Source organism: Cariama cristata, unplaced genomic scaffold, assembly GCF_000690535.1.
Source record: "Cariama cristata isolate BGI_N322 unplaced genomic scaffold, ASM69053v1 scaffold7003, whole genome shotgun sequence".
Taxonomy (NCBI): domain Eukaryota; kingdom Metazoa; phylum Chordata; class Aves; order Cariamiformes; family Cariamidae; genus Cariama; species Cariama cristata.
The window spans coordinates 1-12010 of NW_009607720.1; the positions used below are offsets into that span (position 1 = coordinate 1).

At 36.5% G+C, this 12010-nt stretch overlaps 1 protein-coding gene across 1 annotated transcript in view; it reads left to right on the top strand.

The window, feature by feature from the left end:
* Window positions 1-2723: 2723 nt before the first annotated feature.
* The window catches only part of FANCL (Fanconi anemia, complementation group L), a 27659-nt gene continuing 18372 nt past the window's right edge, over window positions 2724-12010 (top strand). The window contains exons 1-4 of the mRNA XM_009696842.1: window positions 2724-2797; window positions 3771-3831; window positions 5113-5169; window positions 6868-6965. Of these exons, the coding sequence (XP_009695144.1) occupies window positions 2724-2797; window positions 3771-3831; window positions 5113-5169; window positions 6868-6965 (290 nt within the window). The remainder of the gene's footprint in view (window positions 2798-3770; window positions 3832-5112; window positions 5170-6867; window positions 6966-12010) is intronic.

A 12010-nucleotide genomic window follows, 5' to 3' on the forward strand; every position in this document is an offset into this window, starting at 1 on the left:
GCTGGTGCACGCGGAATCGCTTTTCTTTGGGCGTCGCGGTCTCGCTGATCTCTTGTGGGCTGGATTTGTTGTGCTCCCAAGTGTGTGTTTGGGGCGGATTCAATGTGCCTGCGCTCTTGGCCTAGCGCAAAGGTGGAAGCAAACGACTGGTTGTGGGTATTTTCCTTTCAGTTACTGTGTTTGTGAGCTTTCGGCGTAAGTAGCCGCATCATCTCTCTGAGGATCTGGTAAATTGTGGTGTAGGGAGGAGGATGGCACCTAAGACAACTTGAGAGTGGATGCCAACTTTGCCATCAGAGGCACTCTGCAGTGATGCTACAGCCATGGCTCGTTAAAATGTCACACGTGCGCATGCACACAGACCACAGAAATAGCTCTTAGAAGTGTGTTTTCATTTAGAAATAGCTTGGGATTTTCTTCCTATAAGAAAAAGTAAACGTCAAAAGACGTGGGCTGTGTCACACTTGTGTTTTCGAAAATGTAGTTTTGTAGTCAAAATTCAGGAAGGTTTTTGGTGACTCTTGCGTTCAGCTTTTGCAAGACATATTTGCAAGTGTGTGTTTATATTTGCATTACTCTAACAACTGCAACTTTTGAAATGCTCTGTGTGTAAAATGCATCCTGTAGTTAATGGGAGGGTTAAGATGCAAGTGTGAGCATCTGCTCTCAGATGTGATTTTTTTGATTAGGGCTAAGGCCATGACACAGTAAAGTCTGAGGTTATGTGCTTAATTTAAGTGTACAGTAAACATCAGCTCTGAAACAGGTATCTTGTTTTTGCTTGTGAGCATCACAGAAACACTGAGGTTGAAAGGAAGCTCTGGAGGTCCTCTAGCAGAGTCAGCTGGAGCAGGTTGCTCAAGACCACAACCAGTTGGGTTTTGAATATCTCCAAGCACGGAGACTACGCAGCCTCTCAGGCGGCCAGTTCCAGTGTTTGACCACTCTCACTGTTACTGAGGTTTTTTTCATTGCATTTAGGTGAAATGTCCTGTATTTCAACTTGTACCCATTGCCTCTCATCCTGTCAGTGTGTGTCACTCAGAGTCCGGCTACACCTTCTTTAGTCCTCCTCCATCAGGTATTTGTACACACTGGCAAGATTCCCCTCCGAGCCTTCTTTTCTCCAGGCTAACCAGTCCCAGCTCCCTCAGTCTCTCCTCATGTGAGAGACGCTTCAAGCTCTTAATCACCTTTACAGCTCTTCACTGGACTAACTCCAGTATGTCCATGCCATTCATGTACTGGGGACCCAGCGCTCCAGGTGTACCTCACCAGTGCTGACCAGAGGGGAAGGATCACCCCCCTCCACCTTTTGGCAATGCTCTGCCTAATCTAACATACGAGGCTGTTGGCCGCCTTTGCTGCAAGGGTGCAGTGCTGGCCCAGGGTCACCTTCATGTCCACGAGGACCGCCAGGTCCTTTTCTGCAGAGTTGCTCTCTACCTGGTGAGCCCGCAATGTGTCCTGGTGCACGGGGTGAATCCTTTCCCGGTGCGAGACTTTGCACTCTCTTTTCTTAAGTTCATGAGGTTCTTGTTAGCCCATTTCCTCAGCCTGTTGAGGTCTCTCTGAATGGCAGCACAATCACACGGACTATCAACCACTCCTCCCAGTTCTGCATCTTCTGCCAACTTGCTGAGTGAGGGTGCATCCTGTCTCATCATCCAGGTCGCTAATGAAGGTCAAACAAGGTCGGCCCCAGGACTGACCCTGGTGTGCACCATTAGTCAGGGGCCTCCCACTGGACTTTGTCCTGCTGATCACAACCCTTTGAGCCCAGCAGTTCTGCAAGTTTTTGGTCCGCCTCACAAGCAGATTATCTGGTTCATCCTTCTTCAGTTTGTCTACAAGGAATATGGGAAACAGTATCAAAAGCCTTTCTGAAATTGAGATAAAGCATCCACTGTATCAGTCATCTAATCACAGGAGGAAATCTGGTTTTGTTCTTGACTTCCTGCAAAAAAGAAATCTCAGAATTTGTGGACATAATTCAAGGTATGCTGAGGTGGAACAGAGTCTGGGTTAAAAGTTTTGAGATGAGTTAACTGCCCTCTTTGTCTCAGGGAGGAGTTAAACCTACTCACAAAACTAATTTATTTCAGTTTTATTTTGATCATCCCATAAGAAAGTAGAAGGAGGATCACAAATAGGGACAATCGCTGAAAGTACAAGTCAGTGGCATTTAGGAACTGCCCCATATGGATTGCACTAACAGGAAAAAAATTACTTTCATGTACTTGGGACTGGTTTTGTTTACAGTTTCTAAAACCTTGCTGAAATGTGATGCAGATCAGTGCCCGATTTCCTTCTTAGTGTAGTACTTTTATGATAAGAGTCTGTTTTGAGTTTTACTTGAGATGAAGACATACTTTCATGTATTTCAGCCTGATTTGGATTATATTTATTGGTTTTGTCCAGATTTGGTTAATGTTTATTTTTCTTCTGAAAGGTGTTATTTTTGCTTTATGAAATGTGACGCACTGAAGAGTTTTTACTGAATACTGTGAGTTACAGGTCAAGAGTATTTCAACTTCAGAATTAAAATCAGCATTATTTCTACCTGTCACTCATGCTGCTCTTTTTCCTAAATAAAGACATTCTGAACAATATTCCTGAAAGTCAGATGAGACAAACTTTCTTTCTTGGTAGCTGATCTTACGGGGAATACTTCCCACAACTGTCTGTTTGTTTGGTTTTTTTCTGACCTTCCTATTAACTAAATGTTTCTTTTCAAGGGTAGAGACTTCCATATCAGGATACTGTTACCGACGGATTTTCAACTGAAGAATGCAAGGTAAGAGAGTTTTATGAAAGCAATTTGTAAGTTTATGTAGCAAACCTTTATTTTGATGAAAGCAATGATGGATATGCATATGAATTATTCTTTTTTCCAATATCAGTGTTGGTAATTAATTCTTACTGGTTTCAGTTTAACCTTGCATCAAAATTGTACAGCATCGGTGTTAATAAACGCTGACAATAAGCATTGCCTATATCAAAATATTTTGTTGTTAATTAACTTTGAAACTTGTTGTAATTAATTGGTTATATTTATATGTAAATCAATGTACTTGGAAAAAATGTTCATTTAAATCAAATTATTTATATGTCACCATTTGGGTAACAAAATTCAGTGCAAAGTTGTAAATTTAAGCAATTATGTGCTTGATGGTTAGCATAGCTTTTTTTAACTTCATTTTCTCTTTCCTGTTAATACGTTTTAATTTGCGTTACCCAGCTTTTCTTTAAAAGCTCTGTTGTTATTACTGCGAGTGTTTATCATAGTAATACGTGGGAGTGTGTGCGTACTGTGTGTATGCACCCATACATGGATTAGTCTTTAACGTTGTATTCCATAGTGCTGCCTAGGCCAGCCTGCTGTGAACAGGTGTGGTACTCCATCGCTTTGTTACATTCTAGGTCAGATACTTAAAACTGCATTATATGTAACTTTGACATTTTCAGGATATCATTTTAAAATATTGGTATGTTTTATGAAGTCATGCTAGCTTGCGAGAATTATGTTGTTGTTTTCGGCAAAGAACAGGCTTTTGTAGGTAAATGCTTAATTTTTAATGAGCTTTGGGATAGTGACATTTGAAAGTTAAATAACTGAATATGAAATTCAAAGAAATGTTGAAGTATTGTTTACTTCCTTTGTTTTTTTTGAAGAAAAACTTTTATGTTGTTGTGTAGCAGACTTTCTGATCTCTTCTGAAAATCATGTACTGTGAATTTAAAGTTTATACAAAATACTGATTGTTTAGGATAGAGTGTAGCTGGCACCTAAAGAAGATACTGCACGGATATCGGCATATTTTAAAGCAGGTATACAACTTTTTAAACCATTTCTGTTAAATGTATACTTACAGTAATTCTGAAAAGCTTATACTCACATACCTGTTCTAAAAGTGTTTAAGAACTCTTCTTTCATTGTATAGCTAAGATTTATTTTGAAATGCTTGAGGATTTACAGGTCAATCTAAAGAGAGATGGATAGAATTTAGTAAGTATTTGTTTTTACTCAAGCTTTATTTTTTTGAAGATTGAGATAGAATGATTTTTAATAAACGGCTGCTGATATTTTACTAGAATTTTGCTTTAATCTCTCAATTACAAACAGATTTTGGTTTTCCTTGTTTATATATTTATTTTTCACAAACTGTTCATAATGCAGAGGAGAGGATTCACATTAATTATTGATAGATCTAGCTCATTCTGTGTGGTAGACAGTCAAGAAATGTAAGTTAAACCTGCCTATCCAGAGAAGCTTTGGAGCAAGAATAGAACAGTCCTGCAGTCAGGAAGAACGTTTTGTCTCTAAGGCAGCCTGTTTGTCACTTGTGCTAGTTGAGACACTGTGTCTCACAGACTGTGCACCCTGTTGTAGAACAAGGGTTGTGAGTTGGGAGTAACCAAAGATACAGAGCTGAGGAAACGGAAGTGTGAATGTGTACCCCATCTGAAGATGGGCAGGGATTCTTAATCATGTACAGCATCTAAAAGCAGATGGGTCGGGAGAGTTCCTAAAGAAAATATAACCAACTAAGAAATGTGTTTGAGACATTCTAAAGTCTTCACCAATGAGAACAGAAGCTAAAGTTTTCATAAATTTTTTCATAAATTTCTTCATAAATAGATAAAGTGTAAAGTCTTCATAAACTATATAAATGTGTAATGTGACATGATGTGACAAAGGTGATGGTTAATTTTCAGTAAAGTTTCCTGTACTCTGGAAGATTTGTTCTGTAATTGAAACATTTAAATGTGTGGTAATTCTAAAGCTTCTGTTCTCATTGGTGAAGACTAAAGTTTTCATAAATGTTTTCATAAATTTCTTCATAAATAGATAAAGTGTAAAGTCTTCATAAACTATATAAATGTGTAATGTGACATGATGTGACAAAGGTGATGGTTAATTTTCAGTAAAGTTTCCTGTACTCTGGAAGATTTGTTCTGTAATTGAAACATTTAAATGTGTGGTATGTGGTTGGGGGTTTTTATGCTAGTTGGATTGACAGTACTAGAAAAATAGATAGTTAGACTGAAATTGTTTTCTTCAACTCATAACTTTTAGTGGTAAACAAACTGATACTGTGTTCCCTCCAGAGGTTGCACAGCTGTCCAGATCTTGTCAGTTTTATGGTGGAGCTGAAAACTATTTTGGTAAGTGACAGACTGTGTATGTGGGAGATTGGATGTTCTTACAGCTTTGCCTTTCACTTTCAGTTTTTTACAGTTTACTGTTTGATAGATGGATTTATGGGTTTGGGTGTGGGTTGTTTTTTTTTTTCAAGAAGAGGTGATTTTGTATGTATGCTGTTCATGTAATGTTTGTATACGTATCCTTTAGGATTTTAAGTGACTGTATGTTTTGGAAATTGGAGTATTATAGAAAAATTAAAATCCCAGCAAGGGATCTTACTATAGAGCTATCCTCTTTACAATGATTTTCCTGGAATTCCTGGTATTGTCCAGATGGTAAAGAAGGCTTGTAATCACACAAAGGATTATACAGTCAGTGGATTGCTGAAGGTGCCTTCACCTGTGTGACAACTTGATCAATATATCGAGAAAGCTTTTTTTTTAATAGGTCAGAGCCTGCTGCTTATTCTTTTTACAAAAGTTTTTTTTAATCTGGGATTAAAGAGTAGCAAAGTCTTTAGTTAACAACATGAAACTGACAATTTCTTGTCTGCTAGTAAAACATTATTCTATGAGCATTCTTGGCAAAGAATACTTGCATACAGCCTACTTGACTTAGAAATAAAACACAGTGAGTATTCTTTGAAACAACAAAAATACTCTCCTGGTATTACCCTATTGCTCTGTGCCTTTCCTCAGTATTGGTTCAATCCCTGCCAAACTAGATTACACTAAACCAGGCAAAGACGTGTGGAATAGGACGGAATAAAAATGTCTACATGTGACTATTTTGGAATATTTCACAGTAGTTATTCCAATCTATTTGCCTGGATACAGAGGCATGCAGAAAATGAGAACGCAATGAAAGTATAATTCATTCAAAATAGTAAAATAGTGATCCTCAGTGCAGATAGTAAAAACAACAGAAGACACTGTGGGAGAAATGGGCAGAAATTATTGTCATACTGATTTTATTATTAATTCTATTTACTAGTTTGTATAATTTTATTATAAATTATTAATAATTTTATTATAAATTTCATTATTTATTTGTCCTGTAAGCATAATTGTAATTTAAGTACACTTTTAAAGAACAAGTAGCACAACATGAATGTTGAACATATGGTTTGGTTTGGTTTTTCTCTGTAACGTGGTATTACCTTTTTGATAAGAATTTTTTTTTGAGGCCTAACAACATACTTGGTGAGTGTCTGTACCAGGACTTAGTCTCTGGGATCCTATGATGTTAAAATTGAGAAACTGATATTTTTTTTTTATTGCTATATAAAGTTGTATATAGCTACTTAAAAATAATATGGAGGATTTCATATATGTGTCATCTTTGGTGGCTGTGGAGCCCAGGAGACAGCTGTGGGCTTAATAGAACCTTCTTTTGAAATGTTCTTTCAGTCAAGATGCTTGACTTCAAATTTATTAGCTGAAAAAGAGGCACATTTGATATTTGCATCTGAAGACTATGTTGTCAACATCTGTGGGTTTTTTTAAATTGCAGATGTTTTCATTACCAGTATCTGAAGTAATTTTACCAAACAGCTTCTTTGTCTGCTTTAGCTGGAGGCTATAACAAAACAAATGCAGTGTACAGTTAATTTTACATAAGCTTAATATTTTTGAATGAATTGCAAAAATCACATGACTAAATAGATGCAGAAATATTGAAATCTCTCTTAATGATGTTTTTAATGTTCTTTTAAACAGGAAATTGCTTTAAAGAATACGCAAGACCTGCATATACCACGGCCGCCAGAATACTACTCAGGTCTTGTCAGAGATCTAGAAATATTGGGTTGGAATACGTATGTTTATCTTATTTCTTAACAGACATTATCTTTAGAATATCTGCCCTTCTTTTGTATTTATAAGTTGAACATATCAAATGTACTTGTTCTGTTAATTTATCCTGTTCGGAAACTGGTTTTGCTTTAAAAACTCCGCTGCTTTGCTATTAATTTCAAAAAACCCAACAAACCTGTATCAACTGAAGGTATATTTTCAGTCTCAAATAACTGAGCTGAAAGGTGAGATTCTATTACTAAGAAATCAATTCTTCTTTGACCTATAAACTATTGGCATAGTAAACATTTGATACAACTTTTACAGTTCTCCTTTTTCTTCCTTTTTTTTCCCCTACTTTGTACAGCTTTTTTTGACTATTCCAGTATGCTGTAGTTGATCATCATGTACCTTTATGCTTTCATAAAAACAGTTCATACATTTTTTAGAACTAGAATAATTGTTTTTAAGGAACAGTTCTATCTTGCTCTCCACAGCACAAGGATCTCCTTAGACAAAGGAATAACATAGTTACGTGACAAAAAGGTAAATCTACAAAAAAAAAGTGAGTGGAGGGGAGAAATTGGAAAACTATGAATCCAGAACTTCAAAAGAGCCAGCTCTTTGCGACACCCACAGAGAGAAACGTATATATTTTTTTGCTACCCAGGTGGGTTCAAACAGAGATGAGGGCTATTGAAAATCATTCCTTTGTCTCCAAAAACTTGCAAGCAGACCATTTTTAGGGGAGCAAGGGGGCATTTCCAAGTGGGAAAAATGTTGGTTACTGCAAAAGGAGAGTATAAACTGTGTCACCTGAGGATAGAGGCTCAGTGCACCCAAGAACATGGTTTCATGTATTAGCTCTACTATAAATTGAGTATCTGTGGAACAAGAAGTGACAATTCAGGTTGTATTCTGGGGGAAGGAGAACTAAAGTGAATCTTTTCACCCAACACAAATGGTTGGTTTAATACCATGGGAAAGAATGTCACATTAGGAAAGGATATTTGGTTTTGTTGAGGAATGAAATGTACACGTAGCTGCCTCTGGGTGCCTTCTCATTAGGGTCTTGAATGAGTGCAAACAGATTATATTATTCACAGTCCCATATACTCTCAGATGAGCTCACAGAACAAATTTAATTTCATCCTCCTACAGAGGAAAACAAGGTTGCTCTCCTACCTACCTCCTAGAGAAGAAACACACAGTTGTGATCAAGTATGCAAGGTCCATGTGGAAATTTTTCAGAAATCTGCAAAGCTTTCTGTTTTGCAGACTTGAAAGGCTTTAACTGCCATCACATGTGCCACCGCTGGCAAGTTCTCTGATACTGAACCTTTTATTCCTCTGGCAGAGAGCCTGGAATGGTCTGATTTCTATCCTTTCCCCTAGAACCTCCAGGAGACTTTATGGAGTTGAAGAAAGTAGTTGTTTCTGTGTAGGGAGGCATTAAGGAGATATATTTGAAGGCTGTCTTTAATAATATGCAATTAATCTCACAGTGCCTTCTTTCAAGGGGTTAAGGTGCAAGATTTTGTAGGATGTTGAATGGGTTTTGAACGAGAAGCTACTTTTTAGTTTCAGTACATTGAAAGTTAAAAAAGTTTTCAACAAGACAAATCTACTTTTACCTTCATTTTGGATGGTAAGTTAACTTTAACAAATGTTTATTTTGCTAAATGAAATAAAGAAGCCTTGGGTTTAAGAATAATTTTGAGTTTTCTTACCTGATTTGTGTATAAATAAATAACATGTGATTAACATTAAGTAGGAATTTGCTTTGAAGGCCCACTTTTATTTAAAGATTTAAAACATCCTTGTTAAATCAGCTGAAGTTTTTTCAGTGATTTCCATTATTAAGTATGAAGTTGTGCCAGGTGATGACATACTGTATTCAAATTTCTCACTCAGGTCTGAGAATATTAGTTAAAATTTCCTAAACACATAGGAAATAAATTTTGAATCATGCTTACTCTCCCAAAATGAAAGAAAAACACCCCAAAACCTTCAAAAAGCCCATGCCAGCAAAACAGACACTGACATATGTTAAATATACTTTAAAGATATGAGTATATAAAATGTACTATACTTATAATCTGATATTTAAATATAATATATAGCTAAACATAGTAAAAATAGACTTTGAAAATACAATTTAGGAGCTTATCTCAAAAGTGGTATTTCTTCTGACTTGCTGTGCATACAGGACATCCAGTGGTTTATTAAAAAGCACATCAGTGTTTTATCGGAGAGCATGCTTCTAGGGTGGAATTGGACCTGTTTTCTAGGCAAAGATGGTCTTCATGTAGACACACAACTTATGCTGTGCTTTTGTCCAGTGTATTCATGTAATTCAGTAAACATGCACCTCTTGATTTGACTTCTGTTACAGATAAGGTCTCTATTTAATTGAGTTTTTTTGGTTGGGGAAGCCAATCATTAATCAAAAGGCTAGGCTGTACATAGGGGATCATATCTGTTTTACTATGAGTTGGAAGGAGAATAACCCAGAGAGGTGATTTGAAGTACATTAGTAAGTTACACCTCTAATTTTAGTGTGCTTTTAACAACATAATGAACTACTAAGAAGGCTTCTTAACCTAGACTGTTTTTGAGTTGCAGGTGATGTGTATTTACAGGTTAGTTAAAACCATTCTGGAATGGTCTTTCAGCACAAAACTAAGCCTGCATTTAGTACTGGCAATAAGATCAATCATGACTCTCACCTTGAGAAGCCTCCAGCTTTATTTATCAGGAGTTATCTTGGGAAAGAACTGGCTTGTTGTAGACCCTAGATTTACTTTTTCCTAGTGAGTTTTGGGTCATGCTGGAAGCTGACTGCCTACAAATCCAACGGAAAAACCGAAGGATATTTTGTTTGAAAGAGAATCAAAGCAATAGGCTATGGTTCCTTTACCTCTGAGGTGAGTTAAGAAGCTCTCGGGTATGGCACAAATTGAGTGTCTTCTAGTGGTTTTTATCTAAGCAGAATGTGAAGTTTCTCGGAAACAAATTGAAGGCATTATCTGCAATGATCTTACACCTCTTTCCTCCTAAACCACTGAAAGTAGAAACAGTAATGAGGATTGCAAATGAGCGGCCTGCTGTGATACAGAAAACTTGATTCTTTGACCAAATTTAGGTGTGGAGGAGGGTGAATATGCTTTCATATTCAAATACTTGTACACAAAAGTCACAGTTCAACAGGTTATAAAATTGTACCGAATTTCCAACACTAGAGCGTGGAAAAATACCAGCACAAACCTCATCAGCTGAGGTGGGAGAGAGTACACATGTAGTAGTATTAAGCTATAGGAAAGGCTCTTCTAATACTCGCACATTATCTTGCTAGTTGATTCAATGACAATGTTTTGGGAAGGTAAATTATTCACTGTAAAACATTTCTAGGATTCTTATTACCTTCATGTGGATTCATAAAGGTTGCTAGTATCTCTGAAGTCCATGGTGTGAGTCATGATCTCTCAAGTCTCAATGCATTTCTGCTTGATACTTGCCAAGTTTTTTTTCAGAAAGTCTCTTCTCCTCTTGCCTTCTCCATTTCCAAGGGCATCCTGCCTAGGTCGTGTGCTCTCAATCATTTGTGTGTTATGCTGAATTACAGTACTTCAGAGATTTAACTGAGGCTTTCCATCTTTATGGTCATTCCATTTTTTTTCTATGTGATAAAATGATGGAGCCTACAGAGAAATAAAGGTTTAGACAACTGAAATATCACCTATGTAAACAATTCCTTATTTGATCATACAATCATATGAAGAAGTTCATATGACTTTTACAGCATTGTCCAGCTTTCTCCGGTCCTATGGAACTGACCCTTTCATCTCATCTTATCCAAAGAACAATAGAGTGATGTTACAGAACAGGTAGCCACAAAGCTACTGAGTTCCTTTTTTCTGTCCTAAATAGAAAATGAATCCTCCTTCATTCCCCCAAGGCAGTTTACTGTTTTTACATTCTATTGAGAAGGAGGAAGTCTGGCTGTGAATTTTCATTCTGGGCATTCTTCAACCCTGTATGTCCCTTGTCTGAGGAGTTTTTTATTCCTTGGTGTTCCTGTTTGTGAAAAAATTTGAAAGGCAAGAGAGTGTTTTACTAGAAAACGTCTAAGTACGTGGTTTGTAATGAATAATACTTAAAAGGTGGTGTGTTGCTCAGCTTGAATAGTTGTCTTCTACTAGCAGCTAGTTGTTGAAGTCAAAATTAAATGGAAGTTGTAAGAATTTCCAGATTGGTCTGGATTGTAGTGGTGCTTCACCGCAGTAATAATTACATTTTTTACGTTTTGTTTTTTTTTTTCCTGTTATTTCCAAGCTCAGTGAAAACTACATTTTAAACTGGTTTAAAAATATACTTTAAATACAAATTCTAAAACTAAAAAATGTTAAAAATTGAATAACAGAACTTGAAAATCATTTTATGATATAACCTTCTATACATAATTAAACAGGTAGCCATTGTTGGTGCTCTTAGCACCTTTTCCAAATGCTTACTTTTTTAAGTTTGTCTAATTTACACTGACAATAAAACTGAGTGTGAAGGTTCTTTACAAATATGATTGAACATAGTTGTATTGTTGCTATAGTTTTAATATGTTAGTGTGCATGTATCTGTATTTTAAATATATAAATAGTTGCACACATGCATATATGTTTATTTCGGAGGCTGTCAGGTTGTTAAACTACTTGTAAAAGTAATGAACCCTTAACGATTTCAGAAATAAATTTTATGATATGTATGTCCATTACTATCGAAGAAAGAAAAATAATTTTTTAATCTTGTTCCCTCCCACCCAATGTAGAGTAAGGAACTGCAAAAATGTTTGATTTTAAACTAAAATAATCCATACTTTTCTGGCACCTCAAGAGTGAAGCAGTCCAAACAAGATGAGTGTCAGAACAGATAATTTTAAATCCTAAACACCTTGACAGCATCCCTTTAATTTTTCTCTTCTCTTTTGCTATCTGACCTCACAGTGCATTGATGCAGGCACCAGTTGCACCTTGTTTTGGACACTGCTAGATGTTTTATTGCAGTTACCATTTCT